The 22,555-nt window shown below is 44.2% G+C and overlaps 1 protein-coding gene across 13 annotated transcripts in view; it reads right to left on the minus strand.

The window, feature by feature from the left end:
* Window positions 1-9,046: 9,046 nt before the first annotated feature.
* Window positions 9,047-22,555, minus strand: part of SH3KBP1 (SH3 domain containing kinase binding protein 1) — a 334,366-nt gene continuing 320,857 nt past the window's right edge. For 12 of the 13 annotated variants that reach the window (XM_086387406.1, XM_086387408.1, XM_086387415.1 and 9 more), the window contains 4 exons: window positions 21,647-21,775; window positions 15,378-15,646; window positions 12,506-12,569; window positions 9,047-11,502 (listed from right to left, as the gene is read on the minus strand). In XM_086387406.1, the coding sequence (XP_086243532.1) occupies window positions 11,461-11,502; window positions 12,506-12,569; window positions 15,378-15,646; window positions 21,647-21,775 (504 nt within the window). In that variant the 3' untranslated portion in view covers window positions 9,047-11,460. The remainder of the gene's footprint in view (window positions 11,503-12,505; window positions 12,570-15,377; window positions 15,647-21,646; window positions 21,776-22,555) is intronic. The other variant, XM_086387410.1, reaches the window with a different exon arrangement.

The raw sequence follows: 22,555 nt of genomic DNA on the forward strand, positions 1-22,555 counted from the left end.
GTATAGGTTTTTTGTGTGAACATAAGTTTTCGTTTCTCTGGGATAAATGCCTAGGAGTGCAAATTCTGGGTCATATGGTAGTTGCCTGTTTAACTTTTTAAGAAACGGACAAGTTGTCTTCCCAAGTGACTACACCATTTTACATTCCCAGCAGCAAAGTATAAACAATTCAGTTTCTCCACATCCTTACTAGTATTTGGTGTTGTCACTTTAAAAAACTGTAGCCATTTTGATAGGTGTGTAGTAAAATCTCATTGTAGTTTTAATATGCATTTTTCCAATGGGTAATGATGTTTAACACTTTTTCATGTGCTTTTCTGCCATTTATCTTTCTTGGTAAATGTTTATTCATATCTTGTGCCAATTTTCTAATTGGAATGTTTGTGTTTTCTTATGGTTGAGTTTTGAATGTTCTCTATATATTCTAGATAGGAGTTGTTTTTCAGATATGTGGGTTGCAAATATTTCTCTACCAGTCTGTAGCTTTTTTTTAATTCTCACAGGGTCTTTCACAGAGCAAAAGCTTTTAATCTTTTTAAAAAATTCTTTTTCATATTCTTTTCAATTATGGTTTATTACAGGATATTTAATATAAGACCCTGTGCTATAGGCTTTTCAGGTGGTGCTAGTGGTAAAGAACCTGCCTGCCAATGCAGGGGATGTAAGAGACACGGGTTTGATCCCTGAGTCGGGAAGATCCCCTGGAGGAGGGCATGGCAATCCACTCCAGTATTCTTGCCTGTGAAATCCCGTGAACAAAGGAGCCTGGTGGGCTATGGTCCATAGCCTCGCACAGAGCTGGACACGACCGAAGCGACTTAGCACATGCGCACGTGCTATACAATAGGATCTTGTTTATCCATTCTATATATAATAGTTTGTATCGGCTAGTCCCAAGCTCCCAGTCCAACACTCTCCCTCCCCACCTCCTCGTTGGCAAGTCTGTTCTCTATGTCTGTGAGTCTGTTTTCTGCTTTGCAGATAAAAGCTTTTAATCTTGATGAGGCCTACTTTATCAGTTTTTTCATTTATGGATGGTGCTTTTGATTCCAAGTTAAAGAATTATTTCCCTAGACTTAGGGCTCAAAGATTTTTTCCCTTTTTTCTCCTAAAAGTTTCATAGCTTTACATTTTACATTTAAAATCCATTTTTGAGTTAATTTTGATATAAGGTGTGAGGCTTAGATAAAGGTTCATTTTTGCCTTTGGATGTTCAATTGATCCAGCACCATTTGATGGAGAGGCTCTTTTCTTCACTGGATTGCTTTTACACTTCTGTGAAAAAACAATTGGGCATATTTGTGTGCATCTATTTCTGGGTTCAATATTCTGTTCCACTGACCTATGTATCTATCCCTCCACCAATACCACATTGCCTTGATTACTGAGCTATATAGCAGCTATATAGCAGCCCTTACCATGGGGTGAGTGACTACTGTATATAGTATATATATATACATATACATACTGTATATACTACTGTATATAGTGACTACTGTATTTCTCTTTTCCAGGATTGTTGTAGCTAAATTAGAGCCTTTTTCTATATAAATTTCAGAATAAGCTTGTCTCTGTCTATAAAAACCTTGTTAGGCTTTTGATAGGAACTACATAAACCTATGGATCTATTTGAAAATATATTATGCTGAATCTTCCAATCTATGAACACAGTATTCCTCTCCATTTATTTCAATCTTCTTTGATGTCTTTCATTAGAATTTTCTAATTTTCAGCATCCAGATCTTGCACATATTTATTAAGTTTATATCCAAGTATTTAATTTTTTAGAAGCAAGCATGGTCATTTGTTAAAATGGAGAAATGCAAGCGCTTATGTGCATTGCATTTGTATTATTACATGGCTTTGCTGAACCCACATATTAGTTCAGGACAGTTTCTTGTTTTGCCTCCCTTGGGATTTTCTATGTCGACAAACATGTAATTTGCAAAAAGGATTAGTTTTATTTCTTCTTTCCAATATTTATGCCTTTTATTTCTTTTTCTTCCCTTATTGCTATGGCTAGAACTTGCAGTTTTATGTTGAATAAGAACAGTGAGAGTGGATGTCCTTGCCTTGTTCCAGTCTTAAAAGGAAAGCATTTGGACTTTGACCCTAAGTAAGATATTAGCAATAAGTTTTGTAGATGCTATTTATCCAGTTAAAGAAGCTTCCTTCGATTTTAGGTTCACTGAGAATTTTTTTTACTGTGCATGGGTATTGGATTTTTTTCAAATGCTTTTTCTGTATTAATTGATATGATTATATGATTTATTCATCTTTAGCCAACTGATATGGTAGATTACATGAACTGATTTTTGAATGTTGAACTTGAGTGGTTGGAATAAATCCCACTTGGTGTGGTGTGCAATTCTCTTTGTATATTGCTGGATTTTGTCTGCTAACATTTTATTAAGGGTTTTTGCATCTAGGTTCATGAGATACACTGACCTGCAGTTTTCAATTTTTTGGTACTATATTTGCCTTGATTTGGCATCAGAGTAATACCAGCCTCAAAAATGATTTGGGAAGTGTTCTGTTCTTCTTGATTTCCTAGAAGAGACTGTGTAAAATTGGTGTTACTTCTTTAAATATTTGATAGAATTCTCCAGTGAAACCATTTTAATCTGGGGGTTTCTTTTTCAGAGCTTTTATATTACAATTTCTTTTTCCCAGTGGTTATAGGATTGTTAGGATTGTCTATTTTGTTTTGGTTGAATTTTGATATTTTGTGGTTTTTGAGAAATTGATCCATTTCTTTTAATATGTTGTATTTATGATCATAAACTTGTTCATAGTATTCCTTTATTATTCTTTTAATGGCTACAGGATCCATAATGATGTTCCGTTTTACTTTTGATTTGGTCATTTGTGCCTTCTCTGCTTATCTTTGTCAGTCCTGATATTTATTCAAGTAAATATAAATATTTAAGTGCTGATGAACCATCAAAGACATTCTTCATTTCTGTTACTGTTTTTGACTTCTAGCCATTTGACTCTTTCTTACAGTTTCCATCTCTGCTGAAATTACCTGTCTGACCTTGCATCTTATCTACTTTTTTCACATTAGAGCCTTTAACATATTAATAGTAACCATAATCATTCTAAATTCATTCTCTGATACTTCCAACAGCCATGTCATGTCTAAGTCTGATTCTGATAATTGCTTTGTCTCTTCAGATTGAATTTCCTTGCCTTTTGGCATGCTTTGTGATTTCTGGTTGAAAGCCACACATCTTGCATAAGGCAGTAGATACCATGGTCATGCTGAAATTTGTTGTGTCTATGGACATCAGAGATATTAAATTCCTCTAGTGATCTTTTTTGGTCCCTCCTCTTGGTTTTGGGGTTTCCTTTTGTGCTGTTCCCTAGTCTATCTCTTACAGCTCTCCCTTCTGTAATCCACTGTTGTAATTTCCAGAGACTTGTTAGTGTGCTCGTGGGGCATGGTGGAGTGTCTTCTAACAATCTAAGCCTGTTTCATCACACTTGCTTCTGCCCCTCCTCCATCTCTTTCCCCAGATACAGTGGGCATCCAACAGCATTCTCAGTCAACAGCCTTGAGGCCCTTCTCCCTGAAGATTACATCTTTGGTTTTTTAGGCGAGATGAGAATCAAGGCTGAGTGGAATTGATTCCTCCAACTGTGGTGGTATATCACCAGTGCCCTTTGACATGTCCTCTCTGCTGCAGAATAAGCCTTTTGCTCTTTAAGGGAGAAGGGTCTGACTGGAATTCTCAGTGATTCCTAAGCCAGTACTTCCAACCCTGCACCATAAATTTTCTCTGGATTTTCTGTGATCCGCTCTGTCAGAGCCAAGAGGGGTTCTTGGAGGAAATGTCTGCAAGAAGTTTTAACCCTTCTCCCCAGGAGCATCATGCTCTCAAGCTGCTGCTGCTGCTGCTGCTGCTAAGTTGCTTCAGTCGTGTCTGACTCTGTGAGACCCCGTAGATGGCAGCCCACCAGGCTCCCCCGTCCCCGGGATTCTCCAGGCAAGAACACTGGAGTGGGTTGCCATTTCTCTCAAGCTAGACCACACTAAGCCTCAAGAAATTTGCTCTATTTTCTACTTTGATATTCTTTTCCATTTCCATAGTATCTGGTGGCTTCTGTCCCTGGTAAGCAAATGCTCAGGTCCCATGTCTCAAAAAAAAAAAAAGTGCTTATGTCTCTCCAGATTTTGAAATGGCTGTTTGTTCTGAAAACTTAGTTAGTTCTCCCTTACTTTCCAGTCTCTCTAGCTTTCTTATTGGAAGCATGGGAAGGACATCCTGCAGCTCTCTACATCTTTAAACTGAAACTCAAAGTCTTATTCAACCATATTTGACCTACAAATGTCAATTCCTTATGGTTTAACCTAATAGACCATGGCATAGTTTCTGGATAGCGCACCCTGTTCTGCTGCAGCCAAAGTCTAACTAGAGATTTCTGAAAAAGATTGCTAAGGGTTATTCTACACACAATTCATTGAGAGTGGGATCATTAAAACACAGATTGCTGGGTCCTTCTCCAGAGTTTTTGAGTCAGAAGGCTGAGGGTGGGCCCACAAATTTTCATTTCTACCAATTACCTGGTTGGTGATGCTACTAACTGCTCTTTTGGGGATCATACCCCAAGAACCCTATGGCATATCCCAGAGGCTCAGGGCACATCTACATGTCCTGCTTATCCATCACTTTGACAGCAAATGGTCGGTCCTGGGGGGCAGCGATTAGGTTCTCAGCTGACTTCACAGAACTGTCAACAGTTAAGGATCAGGAATATGCTCACTCTTGAATCCATTCTGCACAGTGAATCTAAGTAAAAAATAATACTTAATGTCTTTAAACAAAGGTAGCCACAGCTTTATAATAGCTGATGAAAGTCTTAGAGATGATGGTGTACAGACCCTGTGAACTTGTTCTAGATCCATGGTGATGTTAGCACACTCCTTTGGGTCCAGGTGTTGGCAGAGACTCAGGTACAAGGACCTCTGAAGGCTTTCTTTATTAACTGTTTTCTTATGTCATGAATCCTCCCGAGTGCTACAGTTTTACACTTAAGAGTTTTAGTAAAGGTAAAACTGGCTGCTCAAATGTATAGAATAAATCCCATTTGGCCTCAGTCACAATTACCAATTCATCTATTCAATCAATAAACATGTATCAAGTGCTTACTATGCACTTGGCAATGTTTCAGGCGGCAGGGACAGAGCAGTGAAGAAAATAAAGTCACTATCTCATGGTGGCTTCATTCTAGGGAGAGTAGACAGAAAACAAGTAACTGTGTGTGTGTGTGTGTGTGTGTGTGATTAAAACAGAATGAAACACATGCTCCTATGGGAGAATCTGAGGGAGAACTAAGGCTATTGTTGCTCTTTTATTTAGCAGGTTAGGGATGGCCTCTCTGATGCGATGACATTCGAGGACTGACTAGCCAGAAGGAAGAGATCCAGACTTGACACCAAGAAAGGTTTAGGTGACTACAACTTCAGGGGCAGAGGGGTGGCTAGTCACTTTTGTATACTGTTAATTCGACTATGTTTGTACTGTTGCTTGGTCATGTCTGACTCTCTGCAACCCATAGACTGTGGCATGCCAGGCTCCTCTGTCCATAGAATTTTCCAGGCAAGAATACTGAAGGAGGTTGTCACTTCCTACTCCAAGGGAATCTTCCTGATCCAGGGATCGAACCCACTTCTCTTGCATATCCTGCATTGGTAGGCGGGTTCTTTACCACTGAGCCACTGGGGAAGCCCCTCAACTATGTTTATCTTCAGGCAAAAACTATCCTTGCTAAATAATCTCAGGTAACTCACACTCCACTTCTAGGAATTGTCTTAAGGGTAAACTGGAAATGTGGACATAGATTTATGCCAAAAGGTGTTCATCATAACTTTATAACATAAAAAACTAGAATTAACCAAAAATGTCTTTTCCCTGACCTCTCCACCCTCGAGGCTCATTGGGCACCTCTGCTCTGCAGTTCCAAAGCCCCTGGACTTCTCTCTGTGGTCACGCTCTCTCACTGCGGAACACTTGCCTGCTTACCTGAGCTTATTTGAGCTCCCTGAAGAGAGGCTCTACATTGCATTCAGCACCTATCATGGTGTCCGGCACATCATAAGCACTCAATACACATTCCAGAAAAGGTTGCTTAAATGCTCTCTGGCTTATCTAGAGACAGAATATTATGCAGCCACTATAAATCATGCTTTTGAAAAAAAGTTAACAGCAAAGAAATGATAAACTAAGTATAAACTATAAAACTACAGAGAATGACCTCCATTAGGAGACACCAAAATTATTAAAGGCTGTATCTGAATAAAATTAGGACAATTTCACCTGTTTTTTTTTTTTTTTTTTAATTTAAAGCCTCTCACATCTCTATTTTTATGCTCTGATAATCTTAATGCCCAGACCATACAGCCATATTGGCCAGGAACTGCCCCCACCCAACCCCAAGAAGGCAAGAAGGCACAATCCTACCAATGTCCCTGTGGTGGAGATGTGGAAATACTTTCTGCCTTTCTCTTTACAGTTTTTATTTTCTACTCTGGGTATAATATTAGCTTCATGCTGCTAAGTCGCTTCAGTCGTGTCTGACTCTGTGTGACCCCATAGACGGCAGCCCACCAGGCTTCCCTGTCCCTGGGATTCTCCAGGCAAGAACACTGGAGTGGGTTGCCATTTCCTTCTCCAATGCATGAAAGTGAAAAGTGAAAGTGAAGTCGCTCAGTCGTGTCAGACTCTTCGCGACCCCATGGACTGCAGCCTACCAGGCTCCTCGGTCCATGGGATTTTCCAGGCAAGAGTACTGGAGTGGGGTGCCATTGAATTGGAGAAAAAGTAAGTTAGCTAAAAATACTCAAGGTAACAGACTGAATTCCACATTTGAACCTACAGTCACTACTCTGGTCTTCTAAACCTTAGAAGATTCATTGGTAGGATTCTTGTCAACAGGCATGACATGGGACACCTTAGCACGAGGTGGCCCCTGTTATCTCAAAGCGTCTCACACTCTGCTCTGCCTCCTCCTTTTGTCTTCCTCATCACCCCCTGCCACGTTCTCAGCACTAGATGCACCCTTTTAAAAGCAGGTCATTTACCCTTCCAGGCCCGAAGTTCCCTTTGAGACTTCTCTCTCTCTTCATTCCAGATTCACTTCCTCCATGGAGACTGCCTTGATTGAGAACAAACAAGAACATTTTTTTTTTGAGAGCCTCCTTGGGCCAAGGCAGGGGGGGGCATAGGTGGGGGTTCCTATTCACCTACCTCCCTTCAGCATTCAACAACACAGCTCCAGCCCCAGTCAAGTTCCTTGTTCTCTCAGATTAGGCCCCACACTAAGAAATACTCATGAACTTTCAAGAGAACCCACTCCATTTCCCCAAAGACATTTCTGTTTTTCTCTTAGGGAATAATCTTGGAAATGCTATTGACTTCTTTGTGGTTCTTCTGTACCTTTGAATCACTTTATTAGCTTGGTTATTTAAAAAATTGGTTTGTAAACCCTTTAAGACTTTTTAAAAAATTAACACAAATTATAATGAAGTTTTGCATTTCCAGGGCACTTTCCCATTAAAGCGCTCAAAGTTTGCCAACACATCTTAGTTTCTTAGAGAACTAGTCATTCTATAGGGGTGAGAGGGAAGGGAAGCGTTCATGATTTAAATGACCCTGTTTGTATAATTTAATTAAATCTGTTGCCATTGAAATAAGACTGTCCCATAAACCTGGTTCTCCAGGAACTCAACTCTTCTTTTTTAGTCAGTTTTTTTCCTCTATTTTTTCCTTAGAAAATTCTAGTTACAACCTACTAGGTTACCTTGTTCTATTGTTTTGTTGAAACATCTTATCACCTATTACTCCAACAAGAAAAAAAGGAATAACAGCCCATTTTAATGGGGCTTCTGAATTCACAAATACGGTTTGCACACACTTTTTCATTTATGTGGAGAGGCTGCTCCACGGCCACTCCAATTTGGGGTTGCTTAAAAAGGCATGAAATAAAACCACCTCAGGAATCTGCAGCTGCTCCATGGATTCTCCCTGGCTTCAGACGCTGCCTTCTGTTCCACATGTTGGGAAAGCCTAGGGACAGAACTAAGAATGACAGCAAAGGTTCAAACCCTTAAGAGACATGCCCCCTCTCTGTTCATACCACACTGACAACCATTTACTTCTGGCCAGGAAAGAGTTTTCTCTGCCCTGGTCATTGTGTTTCCTCATTAGAGCCAGTCTGGGGAATGGCATCTTCCTCCTCTGGCTTGGGTCGAAGCAGCCAAGCCTTCGCTCTGTTGGAAACTGTAACTAGCCACACTGGACACCTATCACCCACACGAGCATTGCTTTGTTAGGCTTTTCATTTGTGCAAAACCAAAGAGAAAAGCTTTTTTTTCTTTTTTTACCAAATCCCTTTGGTGCTAAAACATCTTGACATTAATTTGGGATAAAATAACTAACTTGTGATAAAATAACTAGAGGATTAAAACATAATATTACACACAAAAAAGGAGACCATGATGACCTCAGGTTACAAAATAAAGGCCTTTGTAGGACCTGGGGCTTATTTTTATACAGATCATGGCAACTGTAAGCAATACATTATATGCCCTGTGGTTTTCCCATCCAGGAGATGGTTATGTAAGGAAATAAAAAGCCTGTGATTAGTAAGCAAAGACACACACGTGATCATAGGTACAGGCTGTCTTTATGGGAGAAACAAGTGTGCTTGAGAATGATGTCTAGAGGGCTGTGTACAAATAAAAATGGCTTTACATAATTATTTGAATAATAATTTAATGATTTTTACACTAAAAAGAATTTAGACCTAACTTGAATCTCCCACTTAAATATGAAAGTAAAAGCAAACAACTTGGAAATGGAATTCACAGCCACAGATTTTAATGGATTATTTCTCTTCACTTGGGGAAGATGAGGGAGGAGCATGATATTCCATGTCTTCTGAAGACATTTATCTGAGAGTAATCAAATTGTGTAAAATGGAGAAAAATGACTTGAATTCCAAGATATCATTCCTCTTGGACCATGACAACTTTGAACAAAAATATTTTCACAAAACTTCATTTTAATCATCTTCTTTACAAAGCACAATACTTAAGACTTTTCTAAATACAACTTTAGAAAATGAAGCAAAAAAATAATCTCCATAGATGCTGGTCAAGTCCATGCTGAATGCAAAAGAATTTTTTTCAAAAGTGATACTTCCAAGCTTTTCAATATTCGTGATGGGTCCATTTTGTAAAGATGGCGGCTGTTTGGGCAGTGGCTCATCCAGTTCCATGACTGTAGAATCCTCTTGCTGGCTAGCCCACAGGGCAGGAAGGAAGCTGCATATGCCAACTTCTCCTTCTAGAATTGCTTCTCCTTCTCCTGAAAGCCAGTGACTCTATGAGAAGGTAACATCCCTCTTGTATTCCAGGTCACCAATGCCCCACGAGGGTGCTCCAACTTCTCAATTTAACTATTCACAATCATCTGTATACACATTATATAAAACTATATCATTAGGGATTTTCATAATGAGTGAGATATCCACATGTAAAAGAATCCTATCCTCATTCTTATATTAGGTGGCAGGAATCTCTGAAGGCTTCAAATTTAACATAGAAACTCAGAACAGTTAAGGGGCACAGGGACGTTTTATGTCACTCTCTGAAACATGGTGCTCCTGGCCCCCAGCATACCAAGGGCAAGGTAGCTGGAAAGGCAGTATGTTCAGATGTGAGAGTGAAGGGTGTGAAGCTTCTTTCCTTACACACCCCTTCCCTTAACTACACCCTCACCCTGGAACCCCACCTGGAAGACCAGGGTGTCCAGGGATCTGTGAATACTCTAGAGGAAGTACCTGCCTCTGGGTGAGTATGTAGGTGAGAGGGAGGAGGAAGGAAGGGAGAGAGGAAAAGACATTTATTTGTAATACTTTTGATGATCAACATGTGGTTGGGGTTTTTTTTTTTTTTTTTTTTTGCATCACTCCTTCATTTTCATCAATTTTCAGTCTTTGTCATTGTGCGAATCTACTGATGTTTAGTAGCTTCACTTTAAAACTCAGGAAATGGACAAAGCAGCTTTTTAGAAACACATAAAACATCTTCAGGGGCCATGAAGGGACCACCCCCCACACCCCAATCCCCAAACAGTCTTGCAATACAGTATACTTCCCTTATTTTCAGCTAAGGATGAGAAAACAGTTACAGAGTCTAAGGCTGAACTCTTCATTGGCTACAGAGATAAAGCAGACAAGCAAACACCAGTTTCCTTGGGTCAGAAAAAGCAATTCCAGGAATGCAAGAGTGAGCCAACGGCTACACTTCAACAAGCGCCTCCCCCCTTTCTCTTGGACCTGAGGAAAGGGTTACAAGAAAGCAAGGCAAATGACATTATGTGAGTACAGTTTCCACAACAGCACACACGATGACCCAGTGCAGGAAAGAATACAACATTCCCCCCCCTTGGTTTTCATTTTTACTTTTATTTATTTTTGCTTTAATAATGCATATTCTGTTCACTCAAAAGGTGCAAAGGACAGGAAGCAGGGGTTTAACTTGGCTGATGAAAAATCAAGCAGGGGTGACATTTCTAGTTCATGAACAACCTAAAACTAGAACTTAAAAGTCACAGCTGGTACCAAAGAGCGCGCCCAACTTCACAGCTGTCTCCTCTTAGGACCTTTGGTTAGGCGAGAGAAGCTTTGAAGACATGGCCTCTAGTGGACTTTGATAAGTGGCTAGAAAAAACATGTGTGTGTGTGTGTGTCTTTTAAATCATGGTAGCTGCATCACAAAAGCTCCAATCAAGAGGGTGGTAAAAAGAAGGCACAGATCATTGCAAATACCAGATTTTCTCTTTCTCTTTTTGTAAATATACCATCATATATAAGCTAAAATTTATCTTAGGGTGGTGGGGTTTGCTGGCAGGAGAAGGGACAGGTTGGACCTAAAATTGCATATGTAATAGAATCCTTGAGGGGGACACAGAGCGAGGCAGCTTTTCACATAAAGCGAAAAGAATGGGATGCTCACTCCGGACTGCGTGTAGTACAAACACTGGGGAAATCTGTGGCAAAACACGATTTTAAAAAAAATCATAAAATTATAAAGCTTGTAAACGAAGAATCTAAAATTACATTTTATTAATGGAAAATATCATCAAAATAGTACCACTATGGACTAAACTGCCTGAGTTTTCGTTTCGCGTGAGATCTCATAGTAAAAAAGCCTTTAGCACAATTTGCTCTGTTTAAGTCACAACCAGTGCCAGACCCAGGACTATACCATGGGGAAGAATCTCCTCTTGGATGGAATTTGTGTTGTGCTATCAAGACTTTTGTGCTAATCTTTCAAACAGGGACGTGTTGAGGCAAACCTTTCATCTTTTGGCACAAGGTTATTTTGGCTGGGGCAGAAAATTTGAGTCTTGGACTCGGGATGAATAATGCAACATTTCATTTATCAAGTATTCATTTTGATTGAAGAGCTTTCTTTATGTCATTAACTTCCATCTACAAAGGAAAAACAAGAGCCGAACAAAATCACAATCAATTGGCTGGCTAGATAAAAGCTGGAAAGATAAGCAGCCTGGTTGATTGAAAGAAAAGAATCAACCTGACAGTTTGAAAGGTGAAATGAGTGAAATGGTATCTGAATGAAGAGTTGATCACAATCCCAGAAATGACATAAACCAAAAGAATAGGCATATTGATGTGAAGCTCGAGGAGAGGGTAGATGTTTGAATTCTCCAGCTACAAGTGTCCAAAATTTGTCAAAAGCAACAATACAACAATAATTCCAGTTTCTTGGTCAGAGGGTGGATAAAGTTGTCCTGACACACTGGACCACTTGGCAGGGCTGGAAGGCCACTGTGCTTGGGCCCAAGGGGATGTCTATGAGCACCCCCAAAGTGATGGCATGCAGTTACCGATCCTTTAAACACCATGGATCCCAGTCACCCCCAAAGGAACTGACTGCGTGAGAGCAGAAAGCCCACCATTTCCAACTCCTACACGATTTGGCCTTCAGTCATGGCTGAGTTAGGCCAGAGAGAGGCCAGAGGGGGACAGAGCTCTGATACCCTTCAGGACAGACACAGCTGTCAGGCAGAAGTAGAGAAATAAAGAGCAGGCACCAAGTGTGGACAGCTGTGGTCCTTTGAGCTTCAATGGCCGCATGACAGAAATACCAATGGGTCTCCCTAGCCCCACACTCTCTGGTAGTTATGACAATGAGGCCTCTGGAAACGGCGGGGTTGGGGGTAGTTTTCATAGAGATGGATTCCAAATGAGAAACCCAACTGGGGGCACATTTGCTAATGCTTCCCTTCTCCAAGACTTCCCGGGTCCCAGGAGGGGATGTGAGTAAGGCTGTGTCATTCTAAGACAATTGTCACAGGAAGCCCATCTAAATCGGTAGAAAAATAACTCTCATCTATTTTCAAAATAAAGCCCGGACTTTGCTCCCACCCTCAACTGAGCCTCTCATGGGGCAACAGGATCCCAAGGGACCCACCTGCAACCGAAGCCGGATTTTCTTCTCTTCATCCAACTCTGACAGTAACTGCTTAATCTCTCGTCTGGAAAGCAAATGGCAGTAACATTAAACAAAACCCAGACTTCTATAACAGGAGATAAGAAATCTCTTATCACTACAAAATCCATCTATTCCTTTTACAAAGAAGATGTGGACAGAACATTACACTATTTTCTTTGTACAGCTAAGGCTTAGAGCCTGGTGTAGAAAGGCCATTATTTCTGGGCTCCCCAAATATGCAGCCATTAAATAATAGGTCTGATGTGACCTTGGAAATCCCTTAATGTAAAGCTTCTTCTAGAAGAAGAAGGGGAAACTGAGACTCAGGGGGGTGGCCTGATTTGCCCAGGGTCTAGTCTCTAGGTATCCAGGCTTGTATTTGGTCGTCTTCCCTCTAATTAGTCCTTTCTTCCAGAATTGCTGGTCCTTACATGTACTTACATTAACAATATTCATTGCAGACATTTTACCGCTCCCCATATACACACACATCTATATGCATATATATATATATATATATATATATTTCCTGTATTTTCACAGAATTTTAAATTACTAAAAGGTTAGCAATATGTTTTCAGATATTCTCACAGAATCCTACAAATAGGAACACCTAAAAACTGGCAGGTCAAAGAACTGAACTAAGGATACGGTAATTATGTCACAGACGAAGTAGACACAAGTTAGAACACAAAGCCCAGTGCCCTTTCTAACGTTAAATAATGAAGTAGAACAAAACGAATCATCTCACAAACCCAGGCTCTAGACTGAGGTCACTACAACCATGCTAACTGGTCAGAGAGCTGTGCGCCATTTAAGGTACTAGACACTCCAGTTTACACGTGCACGTGTGCAAACTAGACTGGGAAATTAGAAAGCAAAGACCGCAGAGGCCTTATACGGCATCCGCTCGCTGCAGACGTGCGCCATGTGGTCCTTATAGTTGGACCAGTGTCCCAGTACTGTGGTCGACGCACTGGCTTCTCTGACATGCACTGGTCACGCTCTGTCCATGTATTTATTCATGCACACGCTGTGTACCACGACCTCAGTGGGCCCAACTTAGGGTTTAGGAGAGAAGTATAAGATGGGGTCTGAAACACACGGCACAACTCCAGGAGGGAGTCGAGTCCAGGTGGAGGAGTTCATTGGGGAAGGAGGTGTGAAGGAAGTTGCTACGTCTTGAACTAGTGAAAAAGGGTACGTGTCTATGAGGAGGGGAGACAATGGGGGAGTTGATGGAGAAGAGCCAGGACAGAACAGGGAGGCGAGAACTTCAGGTTTGGGAATGAGGAGAGTCAGCACAGACTTGAGCTGAACGCTGCACGGAAAGTGACACAGAGAGCTAAGCTGGGAGACTGGTGGGGACCCAGCACCCTGGGGCAGGGAGGCCAGGCCCTGGAGAGGAGCCACTGTGATGACTGATTTGAGAAGTTGGCTGGGAAGCACAATTCCAGCCGACCACGCCCAGGCTTCAGAGTGGAGAGAGCAACATGGGGTGGAGCAGCCCCCGGGCACTGGTGACTCTGCACTCAGGACTCAGGCACAGGGCATTTCAGACATGCAGGAAAGTTCTAGGCACTTCCCAGAAGGAGGGCCCCAAGGCAGGAAGCCCTGGATCCAGGAGTGGCTGATTCATCTTGGTCAGAAGGCTGAGAACCAGTGCTCTGGGACAAACTGGGGTTGTGGGGTCACTGTCTAGGCCGGGGACACCTGTTGCCTGGACATGGATGGGGCCTGTGGGTACCCATAGCTCTCCTGTGCAGGGACAGCTAGGAGCTGGGGACTTGGAGGAAATAGGGGCAGCCTGGCCGGCCCTTCAAGACCCACTCTAGTCCCATCCTGCAGTTCTGCATATTTGTCTGATGAGTCCTTGCCAGGCAGGGGACATGGGACACCTCCAGTCTGAGCGGAACAGAAGCAGGATACAGCCGCAGGGCTCAGAGTTCCACAGGAGCCTTATCTTAGAATGCTCCGGGGAAAAGACAATGATGTACATTTGGGGAAAAGACGGTGCTGTACATTTGGGAAACACCACATACACTAGCCTCTGTCTTCCCAGGCACAGTGAAGGCTCTGAGCAGTGCTCTAGAGAAGAAACTAACTTGGTTGAACCCAATTATTCCCCAAAGAACATGAACATTCAGTGGTAGGCAGGTGCTCAGCCTCAGGTGTCCTCCCCAGGGCGTGGCTGCGGGTGCCTGTGAAGCCGCCATGCTGCTCCCCAGCTGGGGTGCTAGGTCGCCTTTGGAGACCCTTTCAGGAAACACCTCCTTCAGGTGCTTCACCTGTTCCCTCCAGAAAGAGCGAACGGGCCCCTAAACCCTCTGTGCCTCAGTTTATTCAGGTAAGTGCCTCCCGACTCCCAGCCCTTTTTACCATTTTTGTCACTGCACGCAGTGTCCTGGGTGGGGTGTGTGTGCCGAGTGTCGAGCCTCAGGTTGAAAGAGTCCCTGCATCTTTTTCCCACTCTGTGTCCCTAAATGCAAGCCAGTTCCTACACAGGGCAGCTAACTGAAGAAATGGCAATTTCGCTGATGCCAGAAGGCCGCTGGGCTGATTAAGCAGTGGTGCATGTACATACCACGTGTTCTGGGGATGTGAAGATCTTTTTCACAGCCTGCTCAGCACATTGGTCCTCGTGGCTGACTCCTCCTCATCCACCCTGAGGCCAGCCTGGGCCCTTCCCAGGTGCGACTGAGCTACCTGAAGCCTCTGGGGTTCACCCGCCCACTCCCGCCCCTGCTGCCATCATCCCCAGGGAGGCTGGGACCCAGGCTGGCAGAACTCATCCCTGACCTGCGGAAAGCACCCCCAGGAGGTGGTTTGAGAAGGGGCTGCAGACACTCACTTCTGCTGGTCCTTCATGGTCTCGATGATGCTCCTCAGCTCCCGGACCTGCGTCCTCAGCTCCTCCATGGCTGCCTGGCTGCTGGCCACAGGCTCCATCTTTGGTTTGCCTTCCATGCCGAACAGAGACGGGGAGTTGGCTCTGTGTCCAACTGTTCCCAAAGAGGATGACAGAGGGGAGGATGCTGCCGAGGACAGAGGAGCCGGCCCGCCGCCGCCTGCAGCCATGGTCCCCGGCTTCGGTGGCAGGGACGCTTTGTTGTCGGAGACCTGCAATGAGGCAGGACAGACAGGGTTCAGGCCAGGGAGGCATGTGGGGCACTGCCCTGCCCTGTTTACTACGATGCTCCGTTTACATCACCTGCCCTGAAGCCCTCCACATGGTCCACACATTCATTCCTTCCTCCGCGTGCCCTCAAGGGCCTGCTTGCTGCAGGCAACCCCTTGTTGTTGTTCAGTTGCTCTGACTCTTTGTGACTCCATGGACTGCAGCATGCCAGGCCCCTCTGTCTTCCACTGTCACCTGGGGTTTGCTCAGATTCATGTTCACTGAGTCAGTGATACCATCCGACCATCTCAACCTCTGCTGCCCCCTTCTCCTTTTTCCTTCATCCCTTTATGTATTTTAAATTTAGCCACCTTTCTGAACAGGTAGTTCCTAATTGATTTAATGTACTTGTCCAGAGGCCCATGGACCTGCTAGGCTCTTCAAACTCTGAAGTGAGTAAAACATTTTCCTGACCTTCAAGGGGCTGAGAACCCAGTGAGATGCAGATAGACCAACCAACACACTGCAAATGATGGGCGAGTGCACAGACAGGAAGGGAAGCAACCAGGAAAGACCCAGTTTCCTGGAGGGAGGGTCAGGATGAGGAGGAGGACCAGGAGGTGGTCAGAAGTGGGGTGGTTCTAGAGGGGGCAGTTCAGTTCAGTTGAGCTGCTCAGTTGTGTCCAAATCTTTGTGACCCCATGGACTGCAGCACGCCAGGCCTCCCTGTCCATCACCAAACCCCAGAGCCTACTCAAACTCCTGTGCATCACATCAGTGATGCCATCCAACCATCCCATCCTCTGTCATCCCCTTCTCCTCCCACCTTCAATCTTTCCCAGCATCAGGGTCTTTTCCAATGAGTCGGTTCTTTGCATCAGGTGGCCAAAGTGTTGGAGTTTCAGCTTCAGCATCAGTCCTTCCAATGAACACCCAGGACTGATCTCCTTTAGGATGGACTGGTTGATCTCCTTGCAGTCCAAGGGACTCTTAAGAGTCTTCTCCAACGCCACAGTTCAAAAGCATCAATTCTTCGGCACTCAGCTTTCTTTATAGTCCAACTCTAACAACCATACATGACTACATACATGACCACACACATCATGTATGGACGTGAGAGGGGGCAGTGTGTGAGACAAAGGCCTAGAGACCAAAGAGTGAACTGCAGTCAGAGGAAGCTAGAATGTCAGGGGGCAAGAGAGAGGTGGGGTGTGCCCTCCGGGACAGTTAAGGCTAGGGAGGCACAGGGGGCTTGTGGAAAGGGATAAAAGATCGGCTTCCAAGCAAAGGTCACCATGGCTGCAGAAAGGCCGAAGGGCTGGCGGGTCTGGAGATCTAGACACTTTCTGGGAACTCTCATATAGTGAAAGCCAGACACAGTGAGGGTTTCCCTCAGGCAGTGGCCAGGAGTCTAGAGAGAAGACAGTTTAGAGAGATGTGGCAATGGCAGGTTCATTCAAACAAGAGCTGCAGCCCTGCCCTCCCGGAGCAGACACCCCACAGTCACGAGGATGCGGTCCTAGACAGGCCACAGCAGGTGAGATGAGGTACAGACCGAGGGCCGCGGGTGGGGATGCGGAAGGAGGCACTAAGGCTGACCCGTTCATGAGAGGAAGAACAGGCCGAAGGCCCAAAGAACAATCTCAGTTTCAGACACACTGAATTTTAGGAGCCTGATGGATAGCCAAAGGGGAAGTCCAATGGGCAGAGTCAGTTGCGGGGAGCCGGTGAGGCATTCCACTCGTGACAAAGGTCATGAGGAAGGAGGCTCGGCATACGCAAAGGCGGGATCGAGCCTCAGGAGTCCCCCCGGATATTCTCGAGCATTTTCCCCCCAAAAACCAGAGTCTGCCTACTTTATTGCTTTGTGCTCTCACCTCTGACTTTACTGGGGGCTGTCCCCTACCACCATCTCTCTCTCTCTCTGTCAAAGAGTTAACTTACAGCTCCAATTAATAAAGTTCCTGGGCAATTAGGAGTGTTTAAATCCAAACCCCTCAGATGGCTCTCTAACTCGCCTGCCAAGTTTACCCGGACTCCTGCAGCTATGCATACGATTGTTTACAGTCTCCCAGCCTCCAGAGGCACGGGAAGCTTAAGATATTCAAATCGCTTAGAGCCTCTCAGAGAGTTAAAAACTGTCAGAATAAACTAGTAAAGGAATTCATTGATGAGTCAATGCTTGTTGCCAAGTTTTCACATCCCCTGAATTGTATCCTTGAATGTGTATTAATTAATAGTTGGTATATAGTAAAAAATAAGTAGTGGCCTTGGTGTTAGTAACTTTAGACCCTTAAGGTAATAAATTCTTTCCTTTGTTGTAAACCCATTACACATCTGCCCTATAGGAATGCAATTTTATCTTTGGAAGATGGTGCCAAACCTTAAAATAATTACTCTTAGAGAAAATAAGTCTTTGTTGATAAGTCCTTGTCAAGAGTCATAAAATGTTAGTAGGCCTTCTGGCCAGAAGATGATGTAAATCACCTAAACCATTTGTATACGATAAATTTGCAGGAAAGAAACCTTGGTTTTTGATAAGAATCAAAGACTGCTGACTTTGCATCCCCTATTATCCTCTATGTGTAACTTAGGGTATAAAAGCCCCTGTTGAAAATAAAGCTATGGGCCTTGTTGACCAGCGCTTGGTCTCCCCATGTCATTCTTCCCTTTAACTTCCAGCTGAGTCTCCATCTGGAGTGCGGAACCCACCACGCTTACTAATTATGCCTGGGCTTCTAAGACCCACTCGAGAAGGTGTCTAGGGTGAGGCACCTTCCGCTATTCGAGAGGGCGCCTGCGGCCTACGTAAGTGGTGCAAACTTCTTGTCTTGAAGTTTTATTGGTCTCCCGCGTAAACCAAGCTACTCAGCTTCTTTTCTCCACTGAATTTTCCTACTGAGCTATCCTCATTCTATTGTTCTCTATATCTCTAATTAGCATATAAATAGTCGCCTAGGCCGTCTCTCCTTCGAATACCCTGGATCAGCTGGGGCTGGTCCCCAGCAGTCAGTGACTGAAAAAGTGAATTGGGCCAGAGAAATCACCAGATGAAGTGCAAGCCATGGGGGTGGATGACACAGAACAGGAAGAGAAGAGGCCCACTGATAGAACCTACAGGTGCCCAGGATTGAAGAGGTAGAGAGAGAGGGGAGGGCTCTTGGGGGCTGAGATGGAGAGGTGAGAGAGGGAATGGAGCCAGACCAGAAGAGGGCCCCCTGGAGGAGCTTCCAGAGGCGCTGAGAGCAAAACTGGGGGGAGCCGATTGGTGGAGCCAAGGGAGAGTGAATTCTGGTCAAGGCAGGTTGGCAGCTGCAGGGGAGGTGAGGGGCATGGCCTGCAGATTTAAAACTCCTTTTCCAAACACTCGGCTGAGAAAGGAAGATAGGAGAAAGAGAGAGTTCTTAGAGAAGCCTCAGGAGGAAACAGGATCAAGAAAGGGTTGGATTTGCTTTCAAAGACAGGGGAGACCCTGAGCTGGAAGACTTCTTGAAGGTAAGAGCCAAGGTGAAGATGGAGGATACAGACAGGGAGGTCTGATGGAGAGGGAGGTCAGAGGCCTGAGGGGGCCAGGAGGGCACAGGGAGCATGAGAAACACGGGTGGGAGGGAAGAGGGGCAGGACGCAGGCCTATGGAGGTGAGATCATAGGCGGGGGGAGCGGGGAGGGAGTAGACAGGATGGTGGGAGGTGAGGGAGTTGAGGCTGCTGGTGAGGCTGGGCAACACAGCCGGGACTCCCTCCAGCAGCCGGCACCCAGGGCTGGAGCCAAGATGGGGCTGGGCTGGCATGGTGAGGAGGCTGAGCCTGGACTCAGGCTGTGCTGCAGGGAGAAACTGGGCAGAGTCCGCCAGAAGCAGATGGGCCATCGTTACCAGCCTTTCTGCTCGCCTTTTCTCTGCCAAGTTATCATTGAGAAAATCGCTTTCTGCTGCCAGAGAGAATGTGCCACCATCCTGTGCTGATTGTTAGTAGGAGTTAGAGTAAGAGGGGCGAGGGGCTGACATTTACAGAGCACTGATTATATGCCAGACGTTGGCTGGGCAACTGAAATGAGGGTCAGTTGGCACACAGGCTTTATGGAGCAGGAAACTGAGGCTTAGGGATGTGGTTGAGAAATTCCCCACATCTCAGAGCTCAGGAGTGGAAGAACTGAGCTTCAATCCCCTCCCATGATATCAGCTGGACCCTTAGGCTTGGTAATGTGACCAGGGCTGCCTGTGCCCGAGTCTCAGGGTCCTCTCTCCTGGCCTGATTTTCTTTGCTTCTTTTCTACTCCTAAGTTCATACCCTTCCTCATTTCCCACCCTGTATTCTCACATACATCCCTCAACCCACCCATGTCCTCACAGTGACTTTCAGACATTTCTTGGATCGACGCTTCTCTTTGCATTTCCTATGTGACTCACCCTCCCAAATCACTTCAGCTAACACGTGTTTGTTACAAGCCCTCACAGAGTACAGGCCACCAAATGTCCTGATCAATTAGTTCAAGAGGAATTTCTAGAAGCAAGAAATAAGAATGACAACTCTGGGAAAGAGAAATGGAACAGAACAGTAAAACTCAGAAATGTGAAGAGCCAATGCCCACCAGTAGATGTCGCTACAGAGACACTCTAGAGACGTGGGCGAGAGTGCAACTCTAGGCATTCCTATGGTCACCAGGAAAAACGGATCTAAATCCAATTTCTGCAAATGGAATCCTTTTATAAAGGCAGACTGCTTCAGTTTTGTGAATATTACAATCGATCTGCTTTATAGGATCATATTTTTTCTGACTATATCAGCTTTTTAAGAAAATCTATACATGTAAATCCGTAAATCTATGAGAAGGAAAATTTCACATCACCTTTGATTTCTTTGTGTTAATTCCTGTTGTGAGTGCCTTAAAAATGACATCTGCTTTCTGTTTTTAGACAGAAAGCACTTGCTAATGTTTAAAGAAAATAACTTCAATTGTCCAGCTTCTCTCAGTATGAGAATATGGCATTTTAAAATCATACTTCACAATCACAGGATGAACGGAACTTGTTTAGGATAACCTTTAGAAGCCACACACAGTTGCTAAACAATGTGTTCTTTGTTCCTCATAAGCCAATAATAAAAGAGCTATACTATCCCTGGGCATGCAGTGAAATTAAAATGTTTTTAGACTATAAATGTATCCTAATAAATGAATCCAAATAAGCTTTTCTGTAAGAAATCCCATTAGTTATTCAAATTCATGAACTGCCAATTGTAATTTGTGACACCACCAGTTTTGAACATAAAAGTCACAATCTGTAGGCAGAGGGCACAGCATTTAACATATTTCATGCAATCTTTGTAAAACTGTTTTGGTTGTTGTGATGGTGATGATGTGTGAGGAAATATGTGTGTGTGCATGTGTATGTGGTTGCCTGTATGAAAAGGGGATCAAGCCATAAGAGAAAACATGGGATTCTGCTCAGTTTTGGAGACTGTAACATTCCTTAGGGACTTTGATGACCAAAGTCATCACTGTCATCAAAGAATGACAAAAAATTTGTGTTGTGTGTTGTAATGGACTAAATGTGTCTTCCCAAAATTTCCCAAAATGTGAAAACCCTAACTCCCCTTGGGATGGTATTGGGACATGGGATATCTGGAAGGTGATTAGGACATGAGGGTGGAGCTCCCATGAATGGGTTGTTGCCCTTCTAAAAGGGACCCCAAAGAGCTCTCTCACCCTCTTTCTTCCATATGAAGATACAAAGCGTAGTCATCAGTCTGCACTTCTGAAGAGATCTCTCAGCAGAAGCTAACCACGCCAGCATCCTGATCTCAGGCAGCCAGCCTCCAGAAATGGGAGAGACCAATTTCTGTTGTTTCTATGTCACCCAATCTGTGGCACTTTGTTTCAGCAGCTCCACATGACTAAGATATCTGTTTCTCTTGTTTGGTTTATGATGCATCATCAGAGCAGACACGAAAAGGCAGGGGTCCCGTGCTGCCAGGACACCATCACCACGGCTGGCCACTCACTTGGGATATGGTAACAGTCTTCGACACTTTCTTGGATGCGTCCACTCCTCTGTGTGCAAGTGAAACGTGTTCTTCTTTATCTTCTTCAGGACTTGGGGAGTCAAAGATGTCAGGGCTTGAAAGGGAAGACTGGATAAAGCCAAAAGAAAATGCTTTTGTCAGAGTTACACCTTAGCTGACATAGCTTTTGTTAACATAATGCAGTATGCTTTTCAAAGCACTCGACAGTTATATTTTGTTTGTCTCTTCATTATAATGCCAGGCAGAAAGTGTGCTATTATCTGTGTGCTAGAGAGAGTGGCAGAACTGGGACTAAGACGATTTCCTTGACCAGGGATCTTTCTTTCTATGGGATCTTTCCACTGATGCCTGTTGGTCATTTCATCTGTGCAAGCATCCACCTATCCATCTATCTTTTCCAGCTCCCTCCATCCCTCAGAGATCCTCTGTTTTTTGTAAACATTTGCTACCATGTGCCAAGCACTCAGCTTGGTACTGAACTTGACAGTGACGTGCCAGACACAGTCCCTGCTCTCACAGGGTGGACAGTCCAATGGGGAAGGACGTTCAGGTTGAGAGGAAGCTGCCTCTAACCCGCCTCTCCTCCCTTCCCTCCTGATCCTTTCTCAGAACCACCGAATCTGCTGCATAGTGAAGTGCCTGAAAGGACTTGTCTGAGAGGAAACCATCTCTGGGAGTAAGGGATCAGCAACCCTGCAGTCCAGTGAGCAGTGTTATCTGCAACCCCAGAGAACCGCCCTGCCTGCCAGCACACCATGCTCATGTCTAATCTGCTACCTGCTGCTAAAACGCTGCCCTCGGGGCCATGGACGATCATTATCCATTCTGGATTCCATCTCTGCTAAGGTGTATTTACAGAATGGCAGCATCTCTTGGTGAAATATGGGG

This window comes from Bos grunniens, chromosome X, assembly GCF_055505025.1.
Source record: "Bos grunniens cultivar Pamir isolate PY7600 chromosome X, Bosgru_T2T1.0, whole genome shotgun sequence".
In the NCBI taxonomy this organism is placed as follows: domain Eukaryota; kingdom Metazoa; phylum Chordata; class Mammalia; order Artiodactyla; family Bovidae; genus Bos; species Bos grunniens.